The 24,219-nt window shown below is 44.7% G+C and overlaps 1 gene segment (V, D, J or C); it reads right to left on the minus strand.

Moving 5' to 3' along the window:
- Positions 1 to 1,660: 1,660 nt before the first annotated feature.
- On the minus strand, positions 1,661 to 2,475 carry LOC129347349 (Ig heavy chain V region XIG14-like). The segment is given in 2 exon segments: positions 1,661 to 2,255; positions 2,339 to 2,475. Coding segments are annotated over 2 exon segments (348 nt in total).
- Between the last annotated feature and the right edge of the window lie 21,744 nt (positions 2,476 to 24,219).

A 24,219-nucleotide genomic window follows, 5' to 3' on the forward strand; every position in this document is an offset into this window, starting at 1 on the left:
TAAAACAACTGTTAATTTTTCTATATCTGGAAACTATAAATGTGCTGTGTTGTCAATGATTCAGTTTTCTAATATCACATAGTTTCTTGTGTATTTGCAAATATATTACTTTATATAAGCTGTACTCTCCATGTTTTTGGTATGTTTATATATCAGTGAGACTTTAAAAATGATTTGTACAGTTTCTTTGATATAATTTATTTACTGTAAGTACATTGACATCAGATTTGTGATGAATTTCACAAAACTCAGCACAATGAATTGGAATCTTTGGCATTCATTTATTTCAGTCTTTGGAACCTCATTTGCAGAACAAATCATCACTGATAGTATCCAAAATCAAGTAGTAAATAATTATTATTGTCGTTGTTTTGCAGGTTTACATAAAATACTGTTAATACTGTCAGTTATTGTAGATGTTTGAGGACAAAGATGAACACAAACACACAGAAAAATAGCGGCTCAGGAACTGGAAATGTGTGACAACATGCACAAAAAAGAAACAAAACAAAACAATAGCTTTGCAAATGACATGAAATAAATGACATAAACTAATCTCAGTCAAATGTCATGTAGCAGGATTTATTTTCTTATTTATTTGTGTTGGATTGTTGCACTAGTCTTCTTATAGCTTAATAAAATAATCATGTGACAGAAATGAACAAAATGTAGCAAATTCAAATAAAAGCCTCCATGTCCATAAAGACATACATGTACTTGTGCTTTACAGTATGTTCAGATACTTTATTTAATGCTTTTGTTACCGGTCTCCAGCCTAGGGGTGCCTGGGCCGGTAGCGTTGTTGCTTCACAATCCTAAGAAACTGTGGAGCGGTAAGGAACAGACACAATTATCTGTGTGTGACCGCTGCAAGCGTCATTTTATTCTGCCACTTACGTGGCCAAAATGCATTTCTAAGACACTTAATTTCAAATCCATAGTCACTTCTAGTCATCTGAAACATATTTATGCCACACCGTGTACATCTCATTCACATAAACATTAATTAACATTAATTAAGGAACTCATCTCACACAGGGTTCTTACATAAAATGCAACAATTGCAAGACCAGTGCAAAATCACAAGGCGGCTGCCCTCAATGCACTACGGCGTGACATCATACAATAATGGTTTTGGCAGACATTAAAAATATCTCTGTCAACTTTATATCTGCAATAAATATTTAATATATTTTTTAACTTAGATGTAATTACTCACATCTTCACTTTCTTTCATTAGAGATGTTTTTAAAATTTACTGGGCTATGTTAGTCCTTGTTGCTCAAAAAAGAAAAATACAACAAAAATATGAATGTTTTGTGAAGTTTCAAAGTACAGTCTCAAATTTGGAGTAATAATAAATCTAGCAATATACTTGACTTATATAGCATTTTTCTGCAATGTTACGTGTTTAACAGGAATTAAATGATTGAAATAAATATTATCATCAATAAAAATGAGTAACAAATAGACAAAGTTCATGAAAGCAGCCAGAGAGCAAATAAATAAAGATCAGTGAGCAGAAAACAATCAGGTCATAAAACAGAAGCGAAGCTATGAAGAGATCATGAAGCAAAGCCAGACATCAAACATTCACAAAGACCTCCAAGATTATTTTCAGATATTTATAAGCCACTAATGACTTTAAAAGGTGGATTGTTCCACAGTTTGGATGCAGGAACAACAACAGGCCCATTTACCAACCTGAAAGGATGCAGGACCTGGACTCCTTCCTCCACAAATATAATAAACCAAAAGTGTAATAAGAACTGGATCATTCTGTATCCACTGCTGAAGAAAGAGTTGCTGTGTCAATTCAATTAAAATGACAAGAATAGCAGTGTTCTGTTCTTAAAATCATTCCTGGTCTGAGGGCTCCTCCTCTGGTGGCTTCATGTTACAGTGTTCAGGCTCTGAGGGGTTTTTGTTCAGGTCTACTGATCATTTGTGTCACTGTGTGTCTCTGGCACAGTAATACACAGCAGAGTCTTCAGGCTGCATATTCTGTCCATTCAGAGTCACTGTTTTGCTGGAAGAGTCTGTGGAAAGGCTGAATTTGCTTTTGAGTGAATCTTTGTAGTGTGTTGTAGATCCAACTATCATTCCAATCCATTCCAGTCCTTTCCCTGCAGGTTGTCTGATCCAAGCTGTGTAGTAGCTGCTCAAAGAATAAGAGACCTGACAGGTGATGGAGAGACGTTGACCTGGCTGCACAGTCACAGATTCTGGCTGAGTCAACTGTTCACACTTCACACCTGTTGAAAAAAGAAAATGTTGAATGATCAAGTCATACTGCAAAGAATGAAGTATAGATTGTGATGAATCCAAAGAGACTCACAGGATGCAGCTGCAAAGAGCAGCAGTAGAGCTACAGACAACATGGTTTGAGGTGAAACTGATGTGCTGTGAACTTTGCTGACAGTCTGATGTTTTTAAAGCTGGACGCTCATGGAGTTTGCATAGAACATATGAAGCATCAGTGCTGGTCCAAGAGAAGCCAATAGAAATGTCTGTTCAGTTATTGTATCTGCAGAATGAACACACACATGGAAATCACCTCCTGACTTCATACATGATATTTTAATGTCATCACATGTTAAAGTGCAGCATAAAATATTGCTCTACTTACACCAATAAAACAACAGTTAACTTTTCTGTTTCTGGAAACTATAAATGTGTTGTGCTGTCAATGATTCAGTTTTCTAATATTGTGTAGTTTTTTGTGTATTTGCAAACACTTATGCTATTTTGTATAAGCTGTGCTCTTCTTTTGCTGGTATATTTATATATCAGTGAGTCTTTTTAAATGATTTGTACCGTTTCTTTGAGACAATGAATTAATGGAAGTACTTCAACATCAGATTCATGATGAATTTCCCACAAATCACCACAATGTATTGTAATCTTTAGCATTTATTTATTCATTTATTACAGTACTTACAAACTTATTTATAGCAGAAATGATCACTGACAGTATCCAAGATCATGTAGTAAGTGCAAATTATTATGGCTGGTTTGCAGGTTTGCATAAAAGATCCTTAATACTGTCAGTTTTTGCAGATAGAGGTGTTTTGCATCAACTCCTCCTCAAGGGAAAGAATATAAGTACAGTGAACTCGGTCATCATTTTTGCTGACTGTGGGGAGATCTCCAACAGGGACAGTATATAACTGTCAAATGTACTTGCTAAATATTCTTAATATTATTTTAAAAAAACCCTGAAATGGTTGTTTATGCATCCAATGTTAATGATACAACTTGATAATAATAAGACTGAGAATATATAACAATAATAATAATAATAATAATAATAATAATAATAATAATAATAATAATAATAATAATAATAATAATAATAATAATAATAATAATAATAATAATAATAATAATAATAAATTTTATTTGTAATGCACTTTTCATTTAGGCAAAATCTCAAAGTGCTAACAAGAATAAGAATCATTTTTGTATCTACTAATACCAGTCACATATTTGTATGTTATTCAACAAAAAAATCTCTCAAGTATATAAATGTACTAAAATGTTACAAAATGATTCAAATCAAACACAGTTCATTCCGTTATTCGACTTCCACAAGTGAGCTTTAAATACAGCAACTGAAAATCACTACAGGGAAAAAGTGGACATTTGGAACAAGAGAAGTTGTGAAACAAAATATCTTCTCACATTCTACACATTACAGAAACACACACAGCTTTTGCATTTCTTTTTGCATTATATTTGTCATTGAAAAAAGTTTAATTTTCATATTATTTTGCATTTGCGATCATTCATTCTTTGCAGCAGCCAGATTCATGGATTGTACATCAATAGAATGAATTTATAGACCAGGCTTGACCACTTTACACCAAACATGATATTACACATAATGAGTTCAGTATCAGTATAATTATTAAGGGATATTATACCAACAACCACATCACAAACTCCCTAACACTAAAATTCATGGTGGCACAGGTTGTTGAGTTATTGTGCCGGTCTGTTGGTGGATTGTATCACTGTGTAACGTACACAGTAATAAACAGCTGTGTCTTCAGGCTGCAGATTATTTCCTGTTAATGTCACTGATGCAGCAGCAGCAGCGAGTGTGTGGTAAAGAAACTTATTCTTCAAAGCATTATTCTGGTAAAACTCTCCTCCTCCCCACCGATGAAGAATCCATTCCATTGCTTTTCCTTCATGCTGTCTGATCCAACCTGTTCCATAGCTGCTATAAGTCACAGAATAACCAGACAGTAGACAGGTGATGGTCAGAGTCTGTCCAGGCTGCACAAGCATTGAGTCTGGCTGGATGAGATCAATACTGTTCACACCTGTGGAGACACAAATCAACATTATTCATCGAACTATTCAGTGCTTTATTATCAGTGTATTATCCAGTGAAAGCTCCTCACAGGATCCAGCAGCCAGCAGCAGAATCAGAGCTGCAGAGAACATGTTGATGTTGGCGCTCAACTGATGTGAGCTTCTTCTGACACACAGATACACACTTCACTTCCTGAATAAGGCATCACACAAGAAGGACTATTTACATATGAGTGAGAGTGTATCGGCAAAGTAGGCTAAATTTAAATTACATCAAAATTAACATGGGATGTTCAGGAATTCATCGTACAGAAAGAAGTTGAAAAGCTGAAGAGCACTTTTCTAACATAATTTGAATATATCTGGATAAACATCGATAGGTCAGTTAACGTAGTGATGTTGTTTAATCTGAGCACATTTAAATATATCAAAAACGAGAATTAAATGTCCTGGTATTATTTATTCCTCATCGAAAAAATAAAGTGGAACTACAATCCCCTAAAAATGGTCACTCTAAGTACCAATATAGTTTGGTATTTAGAGAATCCCCTGTGTTTGTTACAGTTGTAATGTGGAAATTAAAATAATTTCTTGTATTTTTAAAGCAAAGTTGTAAACTGATTCTATTTGATTGTATTACTTGCCAGGCTGTATGTTTATTAAAGTTAAAAATAAACACACAAACAAGAAAAAAAGAGCAATGAACTAGTCTAGAATTCATCCATGGTCTGAGGGCTCCTCCTCTGGTGGCTTCATGTTACAGTGTTCAGGCACTGAGGGGTTTTTGTTCAGGTCTACTGATCATTTGTGTCACTGTGTGTCTCTGGCACAGTAATACACAGCAGAGTCTTCAGGCTGCATATTCTGTCCATTTAGAGTCACTGTTTTGCTGGAAGAGTCTAAACTGATACTGAACTTGTTCTTTAGTGAATCTTTATAGTATGAGGTGTATCCAACACGTGCACTACTGATCCATTCCAGTGCTTTTCCTGCAGGTTGTCTGATCCAGTGTGTTCTCCAGCTGCTCACAGAATAAGAGACCTGACAGGTGATGGAGAGACGTTGACCTGGCTGCACAGTCACAGATTCTGGCTGAGTCAACTGTTCACACTTCACACCTGTAAAGGAAACATGTTGAACATTGGATCAGTGTGATCACAGTCAACAGTCAGTGTGTTGTGATCATACAGTCAGTGAGACTCACAGGATCCAGCAGCAGCAGCAGCAGCAGAATCAGAGCTACAGAGAACATGTTGGTACTGAAGCTGATCTGATGGAGCTTCTCTTCTTCTGCTGACAGCAACATGTCAAGTCTTTATATCAGACTGTGAGGAAGTTCACTTTGCATACAGAAGGATGCTGATGGGTTATAAAGGATGTTTGTTCACTGGTAGTTATAGTTTGGATTTATGTTGTAAATATTGATTCTGAATGATATAAAAAGAGAATTTTCATTTAAAACATCAGCTTGAAGTTTGCATTTCTTTATACAATCCTCACTAAACAATTAAACACAATAAATATTGTTAAATAAATATTTAACAATATTTATTATTCACAGTCTCAAATGCAAAACAGCAGAACTGGACAAATATTTTCTCAAAAAAGCACTTAATTGTTTCTGAGTTAATATTTCTTGTAGTTTATTTTTGTGACTGTGAAATGAACAAAGCAAACCTTGACTAGACTTTATGTGTTGAGTTTTTGTACAGTGTTTCTTCCTCCTGTGTCACTGTGGGTGTCGAGTACAATAATAAACAGCAGAATCCTCAGTGGTCAAACTGTTCATCTGCAGATACACCTGCTGTAAGTTGTTGTTTCTGGAGATGGTGAACCGGCCTTTGAATGACTGAGAGTAGTAGATGCTGCCACTGCTATCGCTGATAGTAGCAACAAACTCCAGTCCTTTTCCAGCAGCCTGTCTGATCCAAGCGTTCCAGTAATTGCCACCAAACCCTGAATATGTGCAGGTCAGTGTGTGGGATTCTCCAGGTCTTTTAACCACTGATTCAGACTCAGTCAGTGTCTGACCCTCAGAACCTACAGATAAACAGCTCATTATCTACTGTGATGCTCCATATTCTTTATAATTTAACACAAAACATGTATCGTCCTTACCAGCCCAGTTCATTGAAAGAATGAGGGAAACAAGCACAAACTCAGGTTTCTTCATTGTAAAAGTCATTTGTCTGTTCAGTCGACAGTGTGTTTGTCAGTGAATTAGTTTCTGTCTTAAACTCTCTAAACACAGATGTAAAGATGGAAATGATCAGAATTTGCATCAGCTCCTCCTCCTCAGAGAGAAACACATCTCATGTCATTCCAAATTCCTGCTCAACACTTGTTTATCATTATTGTCTGATGTAATATTTCATGATCAGATCAGATGTCTCCATTTAATCATGTGGTCACACATTATTATTGATGTCATGTAGAAATAGAACATGATGAATCCTGACTGTTAAAGCACATGTTGATGGGAGCCTTAAAGAACAGGAATTCACAAACCTGTTGCTGTTGTAATGTGTGTGTGTGTATGTGTGTGTGTGCATGTGTGTGTGTGTGTGTGTGTGTGTGTGTGTGTGTGTGTGTGTGTGTGTCTGTGTGTATATACATATATATATATAAAGTGAAAATAATGTCAATGTAACTTTTATCGACACTAATGACTAATGCCTGTTAATAGTGGAGATATGCTATTAAATATTATGAATATTTCATTCATATATTATAAACACTGCAAAAAGAATAAATTACATTATTTTAAATACAGATTTTGTTGTTGACATTATGTACAGTTTTGTTAGGAAACTATTCATTATTTTTCAAACCTTAATATACAGAATTTTTCTTTAAAATTACAGTAAAAATGTGTAAAATAACACTTTTTTCCAACTTTCTATAAAGTGAAAATAGTGTCATTTTATAGTTAAAGCTAGTAAAAGAATGAACTGTTTTACCATCTATGAAAACACAGATTTTAGATATATCTATTATTTACCATTTTGAACTGTTAGTTATTGTTAACCTGTAAATGGATATTTACAGAGATTCTACTAGTTATTATGTCTGATTTAAGCAGATCTACAAAATAACAGTAAGTTGTTTTTAAAAATAGAGTGAATACCAGTTTTTAACAGTTTAACATCTTCAACACTTCATTAGAAGAACACAACATGGATTTGAGTCACATCATATACACAACATAAACAATTAAAACTGAAACCTTCAGTCCTGTTTGATTCAGAACCTCCGGTTTGTACAACAGCAACATGGTTCTATTTAACCATAGAGGCAGACACATACAGAAATATACATTTTAGTTTAGTTTATTTGACCAATTTGGATGTATTTTGTATCTTTTAAATTTGGTCGTCCTCTCCTTCTGTTTTTGGAATTAGAGGACAATTTAGAGAATCCAATTAGCCTAATCTGTGTTTTTTTGTGTTGTGGGAGGAAACCGGAGCGTCCCGGGGAAAACCCACGCAAGCACGGGGAAAAAACACGCAACTCCCCACAGAAACATGAAGAAGTGTTTCTGTGAGGCTGCAGCGCTGAACGCTGAGCCACTGTGCTGCCCTTAGGATAGAAGGAGGATAGAGGGAGGAAAGAAGGAGGATAGAGGGAGGAAAGAAGGAGGATAGAGGGAGGACAGAGGGAGAATAGAGGGAGGACAGAGAGAGGACAGAGGGAGAACACAGGGGTGAGAAAGGGGTGAGAAAGAGGGAAAATGGGAGAAAGATGGTAGGAAGTTGGTAGGAAGTTGGAGAAGTTCAGAACATCCAGCTCCAGCAACCCACCTTCTTCCTCTTCTCTTTCTTTACTTTTTTTTACCATTTTCTCCTCCTCTCTCGCTCTTGAAACAGCAGGAGAATCTCTTCTTCTGCTGTTTCTTAGCGTTACTTACCAACTGGAGATCATCATTTTTAGCTTCCATTTGGGAAGAAGTTGGAGAAAGGAAGTTTAGAACATCCAGCTCCAGAAACCCACCTTCTTCCTCTTCTCTTTCTTTACTTTTTTTAACCATTTTCGCCTCCTCTCTCGCTCTTGAAACAGCAGAAGAATCTCTTCTTCTGCTGTTTCTTAGCGTTACTTACCAACTGGAGATCATCATTTTTAGCTTCCATTTGGGATGAAGTTGGAGAAAGGAAGTTTAGAACATCCAGCTCCAGCAACCCACCTTCTTCCTCTTCTCTTTCTTTATTTTTTTTTTACCATTTTCTCCTCCTCTCTCGCTCTTGAAACAGCAGAAGAATCTCTTCTTCTGCTGTTTCTTAGCGTTACTTACCAACTGGAGATCATCATTTTTAGCTTCCAGATCCAGTTTTTCTGTCTGTAGATTTTCATTTTTAATCTCCACATCCAGTTTTTCTTTCTGGAGATTTTCTTTTTTTTTTCATTTTTTGGTAAGAAGTTGGAGAAAGGAAGTTTAGAACATCCAGCTCCAGCAACCCACCTTCTTCCTCTTCTCTTTCTTTCCTTTTTTTACCATTTTCTCCTCCTCTCTCGCTCTTGAAACAGCAGAAGAATCTCTTCTTCTGCTGTTTCTTAGCGTTACTTACCAACTGGAGATCATCATTTTTAGCTTCCATTTGGGAAGAAGTTGGAGAAAGGAAGTTTAGAACATCCAGCTCCAGCAACCCACCTTCTTCCTCTTCTCTTTCTTTACTTTTTTTTACCATTTTCTCCTCCTCTCTCGCTCTTGAAACAGCAGAAGAATCTTTTCTTCTGCTGTTTCTTAGCGTTACTTACCAACTGGAGATCATCATTTTTAGCTTCCAGATCCAGTTTTTCTGTCTGTAGATTTTCATTTTTAATCTCCACATCCAGTTTTTCTTTCTGGAGATTTTCATTTTTTTTTTCATTTTTTGGTAAGAAGTTGGAGAAAGGAACACTGTAACAAATTGCTGTAAGAAAACAGCGAAATTCTGACGGTAACATACTGTTTTCCATGAAAACAGTATGTTACCGTAGAAAATAATGCATTCTGGGAAATATTTACAGGCGGGCTGGCGTTTCCCATAAATACTGTATTATACTGTATATAACGTTGCATTCTGGGAGTGATGTTGAATTCACGGAGAAGAGGCCACACAAACACAACACACTACGCATGTCTGTAGGAGACGGCAGAACTTTCTTTCAGAAGATTAGCCACCTGAATCCTGCACTTTATGAGCAAATCGAGGATCATCCATCGGAATCCTGCACTGTATAAAGCAGCTCACACGGTAAGTTGAAATATTTATTTGTCTGGTGACATTTACTTATACTATCTGGTGAGGACTGGGCATTTGAACTTTTCTGGAGGAGAACAGGACTCCGGCGGTCGAGGACGGCTGGCTGAACTATTAATAGAATGTCAGACATGGTGATTTGAAATGTTGCACTTAGCAAATTGGAAAAGCTGCATTAAAGGGGCAAACTCATGTCATGCAGGAGCGCATATGGGTGACAGAGATGAGAGCGACAGTTGTCGGAGCTAGTTAGCGGCGTTCAGTCACAGAGCGGGCAGTGAGTAACTTTTCAAAACTTGACGCAGGCATCAGTCGCTTCTGTCTATGTAATATGACGAAGGCAACTAACACAAAATAGAGTTGATCTAAAAGCTAACGAGCGCACATTATCAGTGTCCTCAACAGTAGCCGCTGCAGCGAACATTAGCACGTCTGCACCTAGCACATTAACTGTGTAAATTAATCCCTGCTCAACTACTGCTAAAGTGAGTCATTGACAACTTCTTCGACATCCCCAGGTGATTAAGTAGCTCGTTGGATAAGACTGTATTGTAGATAATCAGGCGTTTAGTGTGATAACTGACTTGGTTAGCTTAGCAAGTTTAGCAGTGTTAGCCAACACTAAGTCACTGGCTGCGTCTGAAACTCCCGCCAACATGATATTTAACACGCTACAACAGTGTGTCGGGTATGTCTGAAACCTTAGTGTAAACTCACTTAGTGTAAACTCGTTGAAATTGGCTGAAAAAATGAGGGTATTCTGCCACAGCAACAGAGTTTAGATTTGTTAGACTGGTGTTTGGTCTGTGGTACAAAATTAAGTCACACCAAATCTAAATATTAGTGAGAAAAATTGCAATTAGATATTTTGTCTAAATTGCCCAGCCCTAATCCTGACTGACGCTACCTTTTATGTGCTTTCAGGTCACTGATTTCTACTGTACAGCCAGACAGATATGTGAGGTGTGCCTTCCATTTTAAAGTGAGTATTCTACTTAAACTGGCTGGACTGGGTGACAGTCCCGGACTGTTTTTCAGTCTCAGTTTGTCCCTGTGTACTATTATCTTTCTATCCTTACACAAACTGCAACTGCTAACATAAACTAGCTTGCAGCACTCTAATGCAGTCCTCTTGTCATGCTGTGACTGGACAGTACTTTTTTTTTTTTTTTTAAGGTGAGACCAATTTCTGAATAGTTCAAATAAGTTAGTCGTATAGTTATTTTGTTTGTTGGCTTGTGGCTAGAAGCATTGTTTTGCTTTTATTTGAGGATTTTTCCTTTTTTTATACAGTTCCATATGAATGGGTAATATTTGTTGTAACATTAAAAGACTGACTTTAGTAGAGCAAGTTACAGCACACTTTTGAATCAATCAAGAGTCAATAATGTTAAATTAAGAATATTAAAAGTTACACTGACTTTTTGACCAACAATTTAATTTCTGTTTGGCTCTTTGGCTTCATCCTTTTTATGTCATGGCCCTGTAACAGTAAGAGCTTTCAATGCAGTAGGCAATCAGTCTGCTTGATACTCTCCTGCCATTTTTTTCAGCATCAATGCTATTGAGTCGTAATATCACACACTAAGCTACAACGTCTTTGTTTTTTGTATTACCAGTTTTTGTTGTTGTTGGATGTGCTGTGCAAAATGTTCCCATGCCAGGTCTGTGCTACTGAATGTACCACTGTATCAGCATATGTAAGGCACATGAGAATTCATAGGAATATCCCAAACTCAGTTTTCAAGTGTGCCTTGCCTGATTGCAAAAGGACATTCCAAAATTTTGCAGCATTTAAATCCCATGCTTACAGACATCATAAAGTCAGTGAACTTGTTAGGCCAAGGTTATGTGATGCAGCTGAACTAACATGTCATGTTGACTTTTGCAGTGTTGCTTGTGAGAATCTAACAAGTTTTTTCTCTCATCTGAAAATGCATATTAAAGAGGGGAAAGCTGTTGCTTGTCCATTTAGACAATGTGAGAAGCAGTTTCATGTGTTATCAACATTCACGTCACATATGTCAAGAAAACACAGAAACAGTTCTGAGGATGGCCTGGTCGACTCTGTTGTCAGAGCTTCAGTTGTAAGGCCAAGTACTTCGCATGATAGTATTGAAAGGGACGAACAGTCTGATATGGACCTTAGTGCTTCCAGGGATTTAAGTGGTGAGCAATCGGATGTCTGTCCAGAAAATGCTGACGCAGCACAGTTTTTGAAAAATTTAGCCCTGTTTTACCTTAAACTGCAAGCTAAGTTGTTGCTTCCATCCTCTGTTATTCAGGTAATTCTTGAAGATTTTCAAGAAATACATGATATCAGCCAGTCACACTTACTTTTCAAACTGAAAGAAAAACTTCTTGCACTTGGGGTCCCAGAAACTGACATAAGTACAGTAATTGATGTCCTAAAAACTGAAGATCTCTTGAGGGTTTGCAATACTGAGACACTGAAAACTGACCAAAGAAGAAAACAAGTGTTCAAAAATACATTTAATTATGTTGAGCCAGTGCCCATTTGTTTGGGACAGAATGAGGCAGGCAAAGAATGTTTTGCTCAATATGTCCCAATCAGACAAACATTAGAATCTCTCTTTCAGTGTGAGTCAGTGAAAGAGCAGTATAGTCAAGTACACTCGCATGTCCCATCTGAGGATGTTTTTCGAGATGTATGGGATGGCAGTAATATTCGGGAAAATTTCTTGTTCAAGACAGAAGTCTCATCACTTGGTTTGATTCTGTATCAGGATTCCTTTGAAGTGGTAAACCCTCTGGGGTCTGGCAAGAAAAAACACAAGATACTTGCAGTATATCTCACTCTTGCCGACATTCTGCCACAAAACAGGTCAAGCACTGATCATATGCAACTTGTTCTTCTTTGTAAAGAACAGGATTTCAAATGTTTTGGTCAGGGTCTAGTCATGGGCCACCTTGTCAAAGACCTGAAAAAATCTTGAGGTTAGTGGCATTGACTTGCCTAATGGAACGGTCTGCAAAGGAACCTTGTGCGCCATTGCAGGTGACAACCTTGGTTCCCACAACATTGGAGGCTTTGTTGAGAATTTCAGCAAGAGTCAGCATTTTTGCAGATATTGTGAAAAACATTTGAGAAAGATCCTCTTTCCAGAGGTACTAAGCGGACTACACAGTCATACAGAGCTCATGTTCAGAGCAATGATGGGGTTAGTGGAGGTGTCAAATTTGACTCAGTGTTCAATGAGCTGACTTACTTTCATGTATGTCAGCCAGGATTACCTCCCTGTCTTGGCCATGATCTTTTTGAAGGGATTGTATCTTCTGATCTGGCATTGTACATAAAGCATCTTGTCAGAGTAGACAAACAGTTTACTTACCTTGAGTTGAACAAACGAATAAAGCAGTTCCATTATCTTGGGAATGATGCTAATGATAAACCCTGTGAGGTTAATGCAGAGAGTGACAAGCTTGGTGGGCATGCTGTGCAAAACTGGTGTTTACTCAGGATGTTACCGATTTTTATTGGAGAGAAAATAAGAAGTCCAGATCATAACAAAGTATGGCAACTGGCTTTACAACTCCGAGAGATTGTGGAGTTTATCTGTGCACCGGCCATTTCAACTGGCCAAATAGGGTATTTAAGAGTTCTTATTGATGAATATTTATATTTTAGACAGCATGTATTTCCTGATCACCCAATGAAACCCAAGCATCATTTTATCTCTCATTATCCAGAGCTTGTTTTGCACTTTGGGCCACTCATTCGTCTGTGGACACTACGATTTGAGAGCAAACATGCATATTTTAAACAGTGTGCAAGGAAACTGCATAACTTTAAGAACCTTTCCTCAACTCTCGCAGAGAGGCATCAACTTCTTCAGGCTTTTCTAAGTGCTGGCAACTTCTTCCCACCAGCTGTTGTAGTAGAGAAGGGTACAGAGTTTTACTTAGAGGACTACAACAACAACATCAGAGAATCAGTTGCGCATCATACTTTTGAGCCAGAAAACACTCTTATTGCCCGTGAAGTGATTGTGAAGGGTACAAAATACAAAAAGAACATGTTCATTATGATTGATATGTCAGGCTGGCTGCTGCCAGGCCGAGTTAGTGCCCTCCCCTCTCCTTCCTCCTGCCTGTTAGGGCAGCCCAGCAGCAGAGAGGAAGCAACAGGTGTTCCCCATCAGCCACAATCAGCAGCTCAGGGGGTGAAACGGATCAGCCTCCTCCAGCTCACTATAAAACCGGACACAACCCAGCTCTCATCGTGGGAGCGTAAAATGGAAAATGGAAAACGAAAATGAAAGACGGAAAAAGAAGGAACGACGTATTGCTGCTGGACCCACCCGTTCCTGCCGTGTGTGCTGAAGGCACTGGACCCTGGACCTTGGACTCTCTGAGCAGAGGAGACACTTTCCTGAACCAATTCCCCCCTTCTGGTATCGTTCGCCACTCACCTGTTACTGCTCCACCCAGGCTGTCACTACTGTTAACTGGTCCAAAGCATCCCGAGTAGTACCCGTTTGGAGTTAGTCCTAGTTATAGCTCTTGTTACAGAAAGATCCGTAATGTAACGGCGACTGTCCTCATCCCTCCGTTTTCCGTACCTGCATAAGGAGAGCTTCGAGTTTAGTTTTAGGATAGATTCTTCTTGCCTAGGTGAAACCTACCGCGAGTTGGTTTGAGTTTTTTGTTACGTACAGTTTTGCCCGGCCCATAGGTGCCGCTTCAGAATTCTGAACTTAGTGCGCTCAACTTTTAGTTATTGTATATCTTGACTTCTGTTATTGTCCCTGAGGACATGGCTAAATAAAGCTGAGTTACACCTTACCTGACTGTTCGTTTCCTGCGCCTGAGCTCACATTGAACCCACCGTGACAGTACGCTCCCACCAAGACATGAGCTCAGCAGGTAAATGTAACAGTTGGAGCCAGCCCGAATTGGAGCCAGCAGGCTCAAAGGCTGGTTCAGCTCCTTCACCATATTCCCTAGACATTTTCTTTACGAGTAAGGAGTACAATGAATATTTCGACCTCCAGCTCCAGTTGTGGGGTATGTGGACTAAGGCTCAGGATCAGGGGCTCAAAGACGTGTTGGTGTCTTTGGGTCACAGGGCGGCCGCCAAGATGCCCTGGCTAACGAGCCACCTGCCTGATTATGTTTTAGAGTTCCTGAACTCTCCCTTGCCCTTCGTGAACCAGCCTACCTCAGCCACATATTCAACCTGCACTCCACCTGCTAGCCCCCAGCCCACTAGTTTCCCCGCAGATCCTGTTTCCCCTAGCCCCCTGGACGATGTTAACAGCAAGTCTCCTTTCGATGGGACCCGTCTCGCTTTTAAGACAAGCCCTGGTCGAAAGCGGGGTTCCCGACACCGGAGTCCCCAGTCACCTCCCATCTCCATCTCCTCTAATGACCTGTGCTCTTTCTTGCTCGATAGAGCACTCGGACTAGATAATTTCCACCCCAGCCAGATCAGTTCCCCACCGGAACCCGGTCCCCAGTACCCTGACGAGCCACCCTCCAGAAGGTCTTCTAGAAGGAAGAGAGGTTCCCGGAGGCCCCAGACCTCGCCGCCGCCGAGCGCCGCCGAGGTCCCGCCGCCGCCGCCGAGCGCCGCCGAGCGCCGCCGAGGTCCTGCCGCCGCCGAGGTCCTGCCGCCGCCGAGCGCCGCCGAGGTCCTGCCGCCGCCGCCGCCGAGCGCCGCAGAGGTCCTGCCGCCGCCGCCGAGCGCCGCAGAGGTCCGGCCGCCGCCGCCGAGCGCCGCAGAGGTCCTGCCGCCGCCGCCGCCGAGCGCCGCAGAGGTCCGGCCGCCGCCGCCGAGCGCCGCAGAGGTACTGCCGCCGCCGCCGCTGCCGAGCGCCACAGAGATCCTGCCGCCGCCGCCGAGCGCCGCAGAGGTCCTGCCGCCGCCGCCGAGCGCCGCAGAGGTCCTGCCGCCGCCGCCGCCGCCGAGCGCCACAGAGATCCTGCCGCCGCCGCCGAGCGCCGCAGAGGTCCTGCCGCCGCCGCCGAGCGCCGCAGAGGTCCTGCCGCCGCCGCCGAGCGCCGCAGAGGTCCTGCCGCCGCCGCCGAGCGCCGCAGAGGTCCTGCCGCCGCCGCCGAGCGCCGCAGAGGTCCCGCCGCCGCCGAGTACTGCAGAGGCCTCGCCGCTCCCCAGCGCCCAGACCTCGCCACTCCGCAGCAGCCACCGAGATTCCAATGCCACGCCCCGTCTCCTGACTGTTCCTGAGGGGGTCGACGACGCCGCCTCACCAGTCTCCGAGGGGGTCGACGACGCCGCCTCACCCGTCTCCGAGGGGGTCGACGACGCCGCCTCACCCGTCTCCGAGGGGGTCGACGACGCCGCCTCACCCGTCTCCGAGGGGGTCGACGACGCCGCCTCACCCGTCTCCGAGGGGGTCGACGACGCCGCCTCACCCGTCTCCGAGGGGGTCGACGACGCCGCCTCACCCGTCTCCGAGGGGGTCGACGACGCCGCCTCACCCGTCTCCGAGGGGGTCGACGACGCCGCCTCACCAGTCTCCGAGGGGCTCGACGACGCCGCCTCACCCGTCTCCGAGGGGCTCGACGACGCCGCCTCACCCGTCTCCGAGGGGCTCGACGACGCCGCCTCACCCGTCTCCGAGGGGCTCGACGACGCCGCCTCACCCGTCTCCGAGGGGGTCGACGACGCCGACGCCGCCTCACCCGTCTCCGAGGGGGTCGACGACGCCGACGCCGCCTCACCCGTCTCCGAGGGGGTCGACGACGCCGACGCCGCCTCACCCGTCTCCGAGGGGGTCGACGCTGTCGACGCCACCCCACCCGTCTCCGAGGGGGTCGGCGCTGTCGACGCCGCCTCACTCGCCTCCGTCTCCGAGCGGGTCGACGCTGTCGACGCCGCCTCACTCGCCTCAGTTCCCGAGCGGGTCGACGCTGTCGACGCCGCCTCAGTCCCCGAGCGGGTCGACGCTGTCGACTCCGCCTCAGTCCCCGAGCGGGTCGACGCTGTCGACGCCGCCTCAGTCCCCGAGCGGGTCGACGCTGTCGACTCCGCCTCAGTCCCCGAGCGGGTCGACGCTGTCGACTCCGCCTCAGTCCCCGAGCGGGTCGACGCTGTCGACGCCGCCTCAGTCTCCGAGGGGGTCGACGCTTTCGACGCCGCCTCACCCGTCTCCGAGGGGGTCGACGCTGTCGACGCCGCCTCACCCGTCGCCGAGGGGGTCGACTCCGCCTCGAACCAGCCGGGGTCAGCTGACAAGCCCCCTGGCCGAGAGACTGTAGAGCCCGGGTCAGCTGACCAGCCCCCTGGCCTGAGAGACTGTAGAGCCCGGGTCAGCTGACCAGCCCCCTGGCCGTGAGACTGTTGAGCCCGGGTCAGCTGACCAGCCCCCTGGCCGTGAGACTGTAGAGCCCGGGTCAGCTGACCAGCTCCCCTGGCCGAGAGACTGTAGAGCCCGGGTCAGCTGACCAGCCCCCTGGCCGAGAGACTGTAGAGCCTGGGTCAGCTTACCAGCCCCCTGGCCGAGAGACTGTAGAGCCCGGGTCAGCTGACCAGCCCCCTGGCCAAGAGACTATTGAGTCCGGGTCAGCTGAAAAAACCCCAGCTTCTGGGTCTCCAAAGGGGTCCCGCCTTCACCTGATCCGGTTCCCAGACCGGCCTCCAGCCCGGCCTCCCGAGGGATTCCGCCTCCTTCGCCGCCGCCGGCCTCCCGAGGGGTTCCGCCTCCTTCGCCGCCCTCCCGAGGGGTTCCGCCTCCTTCGCCGCCGCCAGCCCCCAGAGGGGTTCCGCCTCCTTCGCCGCTGTCGGCCTCCCGAGGGGTCCCGCCTTCATCGGTCCCCAGACCAGCCTCCCGAGGGGTTCCTTCGCCGTCGCCGGCCTCCCGAGGGGTTCCGCCGCCGGCCTCCCGAGGGGTTCCGCCGCCTCCGTCGCCGGCCTCCCGAGGGGTTCCGCCACCTCCGTCGCCGGCCTCCAGAGGGGTTCCGCCGCCTCCGCCGCCGGCCTCCAGAGGGGCTTCGCCGCCTCCGCCGCCGGCCTCCAGAGGGGCTTCGCCGCCTCCGCCGCCGGCCTCCAGAGGGGCTTCGCCGCCTCCGCCGCCGGCCTCCAGAGGGGCTTCGCCGCCTCCGCCGCCGGCCTCCAGAGGGGCTTCGCCGCCTCCACTGCCGGCCTCCAGAGGGGCTTCGCCGCCGGCCTCCCGAGTGGTTCCGCCGCCTCCGTCGCCGGCCTCCCGAGGGGTTCCGCCGCCTCCGTCGCCGGCCTCCCGAGGGGTTCCGCCGCCGGCCTCCCAAGGGGTTCCGCCGCCGCCGGCCTCCAGAGTGGTTTCGCCGCCGGCCTCCAGAGTGGTTTCGCCGCCGGCCTCCAGAGTGGTTTCGCCGTCTGCCTCCAGAGTGGTGTCGCCGCCGGCCTCCAGAGGGTCCCCGTGTCGTCCGCCGCCGGCCTCCAGAGTGGTGTCGCCGCCGGCCTCCAGAGGGACCCCGTGTCGTCCGCCGCCGGCCTCCAGAGTGGTTTCGCCGCCGGCCTCTAGAGTGGTTTCGCCGCCGGCCTCCAGAGTGGTTTCGCCGCCTCCGTCGCCGGCCTCCAGAATGGTTTTGCCGCCTCCGTCGCCGGCCTCCAGAGTGGTTCCGCCTCCTCCGTCGCCGGCCTCCAGAGTGGTTCCGCCTCCTCCGTCGCCGGCCTCCAGAGTGTTTTCGCCGCCGGCCTCCAGAGTGTTTTCGCCGCCGGCCTCCAGAGTGGTTTCGCCGCCGGCCTCCAGAGTGGTTTCGCCGCCGGCCTCCAGGGGGTCCCCGTGTCGTCCGCCGCCGCCAGCCTCCAGAGTGGTTCCGTCTCCTCCGTCGCCGGCCTCCAGAGTGGTTCAGTCTCCTCCGTCGCCGGCCTTCAGAGTGGTTCCGTCTCCTCCGTCGCCGGCCTCCAGAGTGGTTCCGTCTCCTCCGTCGCCAGCCTCCAGAGTGGTTTCGTCTTCTCCGTAGCCGGCCTCCAGAGTGGCACCCGGGCCGGCCTCCAGAGTGGCATCCGGGCCGTCTTCCAGAACGGCCTCGTCTGCCCGTTCAGCACCCAGGTCGTCCTCCGGAATGGCCGTGGGTGCCTTGTCCGCCCGCCTTGGAGTGTTTTGTTTTTGACCAGCCCTTTGAACAGATTTCTGGTCTGTTTTGGACTTGTTTATTTGGCTTAGTGCCACCCCCAGACTGTTCAGGACACTTGATTTTTGGCCCTCCTTCCACATCCCCTCCGCCCACCCGTCTCCTCTTGGACTTTTTGTTTCGGTCCCTCCCTGTCCATCCCCCTCCCCCTCCCGGGATCACCCTGTTCGGGCACCAGGAGGTGCCCGTAGAGGGGGGGGTACTGTCAGGCTGGCTGCTGCCAGGCCGAGTTAGTGCCCTCCCCTCTCCTTCCTCCTGCCTGTTAGGGCAGCCCAGCAGCAGAGAGGAAGCAACAGGTGTTCCCCATCAGCCACAATCAGCAGCTCAGGGGGTGAAACGGATCAGCCTCCTCCAGCTCACTGTAAAACCGGACACAACCCAGCTCTCATCGTGGGAGCGTAAAATGGAAAATGGAAAACGAAAATGAAAGACGGAAAAAGAAGGAACGACGTATTGCTGCTGGACCCACCCGTTCCTGCCGTGTGTGCTGAAGGCACTGGACCCTGGACCTTGGACTCTCTGAGCAGAGGAGACACTTTCCTGAACCAATTCCCCCCTTCTGGTATCGTTCGCCACTCACCTGTTACTGCTCCACCCAGGCTGTCACTACTGTTAACTGGTCCAAAGCATCCCGAGTAGTACCCGTTTGGAGTTAGTCCTAGTTATAGCTCTTGTTACAGAAAGCTCCGTAATGTAACGGCGACTGTCCTCATCCCTCCGTTTTCCGTACCTGCATAAGGAGAGCTTCGAGTTTAGTTTTAGGATAGATTCTTCTTTCCTAGGTGAAACCTACCGCGAGTTGGTTTGAGTTTTTTGTTACGTACAGTTTTGCCCGGCCCATAGGTGCCGCTTCAGAATTCTGAACTTAGTGCGCTCAACTTTTAGTTATTGTATATCTTGACTTCTGTTATTGTCCCTGAGGACATGGCTAAATAAAGCTGAGTTACACCTTACCTGACTGTTCGTTTCCTGCGCCTGAGCTCACATTGAACCCACCGTGACATGATAATGGTGAGGAGGGGCTCACCGTGGGAAAAATCAAAGTAATACTCATCCATAGAGATTCAGCAGTATATTTTATTACTGAGAAATATCTGGCTGTGCGTCTCCTTGATATAGGAGTTCATTGCCTGACACAAAGTCAGAAAAGGTACTGCTGTGTTAACCAAGAGAACCTGCTTGATTACTATCCCTTGCCTGAATACATTGTGGGTGACAAGGCAGTAATAGTTCTCCACCATTCTTTGCTCTCATTGTAGGTAATGTCAGCTTTAGGTGAAGAAATCAAAGGCATCATTGTCAGGGCATTGCCAAACCTCTCTGAAGAGACTCAATTGCAACTGATTTCAAGGCTTCAATCTTCTGGCTTAGAATCAAAGGAAGACTTGAAATATGTACAACAGGAAGACGTGGCTGACCTCTTACCTGTTATTCAGCTCCGTAAGCTTTTGGATGCATTTAAATCAGGTATTGTAAATATGGCTCGGTGTGATTTTGGCTTGAAATTAACCTTGCCACCAGCTACCACTGGTAAATTTGGGCTTTGGGCAGATTTTTTTTTACAAGCCACTGTCAGTTTGGCATCTTTTAACAATCGTTCACTAATGCATTGCTTTTCTTTGTTTTAGAGACCGAGATATTCCCTTTAGATCTCACAGTGATACAAAGCCCCAGACCACTCTCTAGCTCATCACCACTAGAAACCACTTCACCACTATCCAGCCCCTCATCCTTGCCATCCACGTCATCGTCTAACCTGTCGGAACTGAGCAGCCCAGACAGCAGAGGGTTTCCATCCCAGCTTTCCAAAACATGGCCAGAAACTTTCCAAGTGCCATGGGATCACATGCCACTGGAAATCCGTTCAGCCATTGCCAATGGGAAAAGACCAACCCCTGCAGAGCGGCGGCAGATGGTGAGAGTGCTGGCAGATGAAATGAGGAAATATGAAGCAAACCCAACACGTTCCCAGTGTCTCACAGTTTGTCAAAAAATTGTGAGGCAGTACCCCCAGAGTTTTGCTGATGTTTTTGCTGATGGCTCACTTATGGCAGGCGGTCATACTTCGCTCCTTATTCAGGTAAAAACTCGTATTGAGAATTTAAACCGTGACAGCAGCTTTGCACGCCACCGAACCCCAAGATGCTCTGGATCCAGCTCTGTGCGCAAGAGGGGCCCCACTGACACATATGGGTGTACTAGATTTCAGCCAGATCTCCCACCAAGTGAGACTGATGATAGTGTGGAGCAAAAACGCCAAAGATTGGAGGAGATCCACAGACAGGAAGGTGCAAGTGGGGTTGAAAGAGCAGAGGTCTGTAGTCTCATGGAAACCACATTCTGTCTATTACGTCGCCATATAAATGCAATTCCAGTTCCTACCATTGAAGATATCAGAAGCAAGTGGCCTTACCTCTTCAATCAGAGGTGCATTTATGCTCATTTTGAGCTTCTCACAGACCTTAATGTGCTACGTCTACTGGAGCTTGCCATGGAGGAATGTGGAAGAGTGATCATAGAATACTTCCAGAGCAAATCTACCAATAAAGATGTCCAGGCTGTCCTCTCCCAAGGTGAGAACACTGATGTGGCACTCAATGTTGTCCAGCTGCTGATGGCCTACTTCACAGAGACCACAAACGGGCTTATCCTTCTCGCAGATGTAAGTTTGTTTCTCTTCTTTCTTCATTTTTATTGAAATGAATTGTTGATGAATTATATCATGAAACTAATATTCTCATTACAATTATACTGGTTGTGCGCTACAGAGTTCTGCCACAGTGACTGATGTTGAGAAGACACTCACCCTACCCCTGACTCCTCGTCTAATACTGCTTGGTATGTATTTAGTGAATTGACATTCTGTATTTTTCATATCAGATGAGCTTTTAAAGTTATCTGTAACTTTTAAAGTTATCTGTATTCCCATTAAGCATGAACATTCTTCTAAACACAGATGTATTTTCAAGACAAAATACTTTCTGAAATTACTCTAATTTCACATTCAGGTGGAACAGAGCGTGTGACTGCTGGACGCTGGATGATCAGCCTTGAGGGTCATGTCCTATTTGAGGGCATCCAACCAACATTTGTGACAGGGCTCGCTGCTCTGTTTTCAGTGTACTACATCTTTAACCTACAGTACCAAGATGAGGCTGCCTGTACACTTGAATTCATTCAAAGGTAAAATTTGTGTTGTCTAATAAATCTTTTTCACAGCAGTCAATTTGACATGAAATTGCACAGATGATACTGATAACATTAACTAAGGTTGCAGTCCATTAAGGTCTAACAGAGCCAGGGCCCTGGTATTGTTAATGCTGCCTCACTGAAAAACCTCTGCTACACTTAATGAAACAGAACGATAATTAACGCCATAAGTATTTTACCTGTAAAAAAAAATAATCCTTGTAAAAAATATATTTGTTGGGGGGGAAATCTGCACCAGAGTTGAGGGAGTTTATGGCAACATTTCTCATTTACATATTGACATTGATTTGGTCGACATTCCATGTCAAATGGCTGCTTTGAAAAAGGTCTATTGTCCTCTCTTTCTGTTTCTCTCTCTCTGTCTGTCTCTCTGTCTCTCTCTCTCATGATCATTTTACCCTCACCTTATGACCACTTAATATTAGGGTTGGGCAATGCATTGATTTTTATTTTGTTTGAAGTGATCTGGTCAACTGTAGTTCCTATCACTGTCTTTTAAAAAGTTTGACTTATTGGAGGCATCTTGATTTTCTTTCTCACCTTAATGGTGGAACTTCAATGTCTAATCACCATCAGATTTGTTACTAGGGTGTGCCTGATATAAAATGCCAATGCTTGTGTTCTGCCATTATTCTTGATTTTGAAGGCCTAAAACTTCATCTAAAGAAAAAAGAAATGCGTATTGAGCCATAGTGTGCAACACTTTTTTCCAACCCTTAGTCTATTTCCAGTCATTACTTAATGTTATTTTCCATTATGTCTGGCTTTAGTGTAACTGTTGCCTTTTCCTGGTTTTAAAGACTGCTTAACAGTAAAGAGACACAATTTTCTGAACTTATGAAACTGTTGCAGCCATTCTAATATCTGTTGCTAGCCTTTGATCATTATCTCCAAATGAGTAATGATTGTCTATCAAAAATGTGTATGCAAGTATCTCATGAAACCACCAGTAGTCATCCCTACTATAGCATCACAAGATTGGCATGATATTTGGGTAAAACTATTTTGACATTTGATTTTATTCATGTCACCCAACCCTACTTTATATAGTAGCAGATTTTATTTCCATCTCACCTCTAATCTCAGACTGCTGTGTTTTTCAGGCGCTTCATTGGGATCAACCCAGAGAGAGGAACCAAGGCCAGCCGGGGCAAGACTGTCTCCAAGAGGACAGGGAGAGTCGTTCAGAAGAAGTCTGTTACAGTCAATCCCCGTGTGTCCACTCTTCTGAAGAACCTCATAGACTTTGAGTGGAATTTCATATAGGTCAGTGAACCCAGGCACTTCACATCAACGCAGCCGTGATTATTTCACATTGTTTGCCTGAAGTTATGTGTTCTTGTTCTCCTGTTTAGTCAATCTGCTATATTTGACTTCAGAAATGTGGGTATTTATGCCGTAGAACTGCCATTTATGTTAACAAGAAGGGATCATGTTCACTTGTCCCAGAAAAGGCCCTTGATCAGTTCTGTTCTAATCAGACTTGAAGCCTTCTCTTTGCGTTTTAAGATACCCATTTAAGTTAATTTAAAAACATTTGCTTTGAAATGCTGAGTGAAGCTAAAACTGAGTTAGAATGTGTGGAGTGTATTTCATTTTTGCAGAAATTTTGATCATCGAACACTGTTGACATTTGAACAGGGGTGTCTGAGCTGTTGTTTGTGAGAGAAAGGTAGTTTGAAGGAATGATGTATCCTCCTGTGAAATCCACCATTTAGGTTAATATTTTAAAAAAGATTTGTTGGATTTCTATTATTTTTCAGTCCCGCTGACAAATTGTGCATTTTGTATCAAAAAGGCAGTGGTACTCTCAGTGGTTAGATTAAAAACTTTATTAATGTTATCATATTTGATGAGCAAATAGACTGCCTTGTTCTGTTAGGCCTACTTGAAATTTCCAACTCTATTGTTTGTTTGTTTGTATCAACAAATGAAGTATTTCAGTTGGTGCGTGCTGCCTTTTAAAATAAATCTTGGGTTACATAATTTATGTCATATTTTCTAAGTCTCTTCTTTTCCATATTTTTTTTTTTATTGATGCATTTTAGGTAGCTAAGTCTTTCGGTATATGTTGCATATATTACACTGAAATTGCTAGTCAAGGTTACAGTAAAGGCAGTGCTTGCTTCATAGTGATTGGCTGTCATCAATACTGCCAGTAATGGTAATGGTAATACTCTTTTTAGAAAAATGACTACGTGGTGCTCTGTTTGGGATTAGGGTGAAATTTTATTGCTAATTTGGAAAAAACAGCATTGTAGACCCTGCTACAAGTATACTGTGAATTCAACAAAACACAGCACTATACTGTGTTTTAGTACATGATAAAAGTAATAAACTGTAAATCGGTTTA

The sequence above is a fragment of the Amphiprion ocellaris genome, chromosome 18, assembly GCF_022539595.1.
Source record: "Amphiprion ocellaris isolate individual 3 ecotype Okinawa chromosome 18, ASM2253959v1, whole genome shotgun sequence".
NCBI lineage: Eukaryota > Metazoa > Chordata > Actinopteri > Pomacentridae > Amphiprion > Amphiprion ocellaris.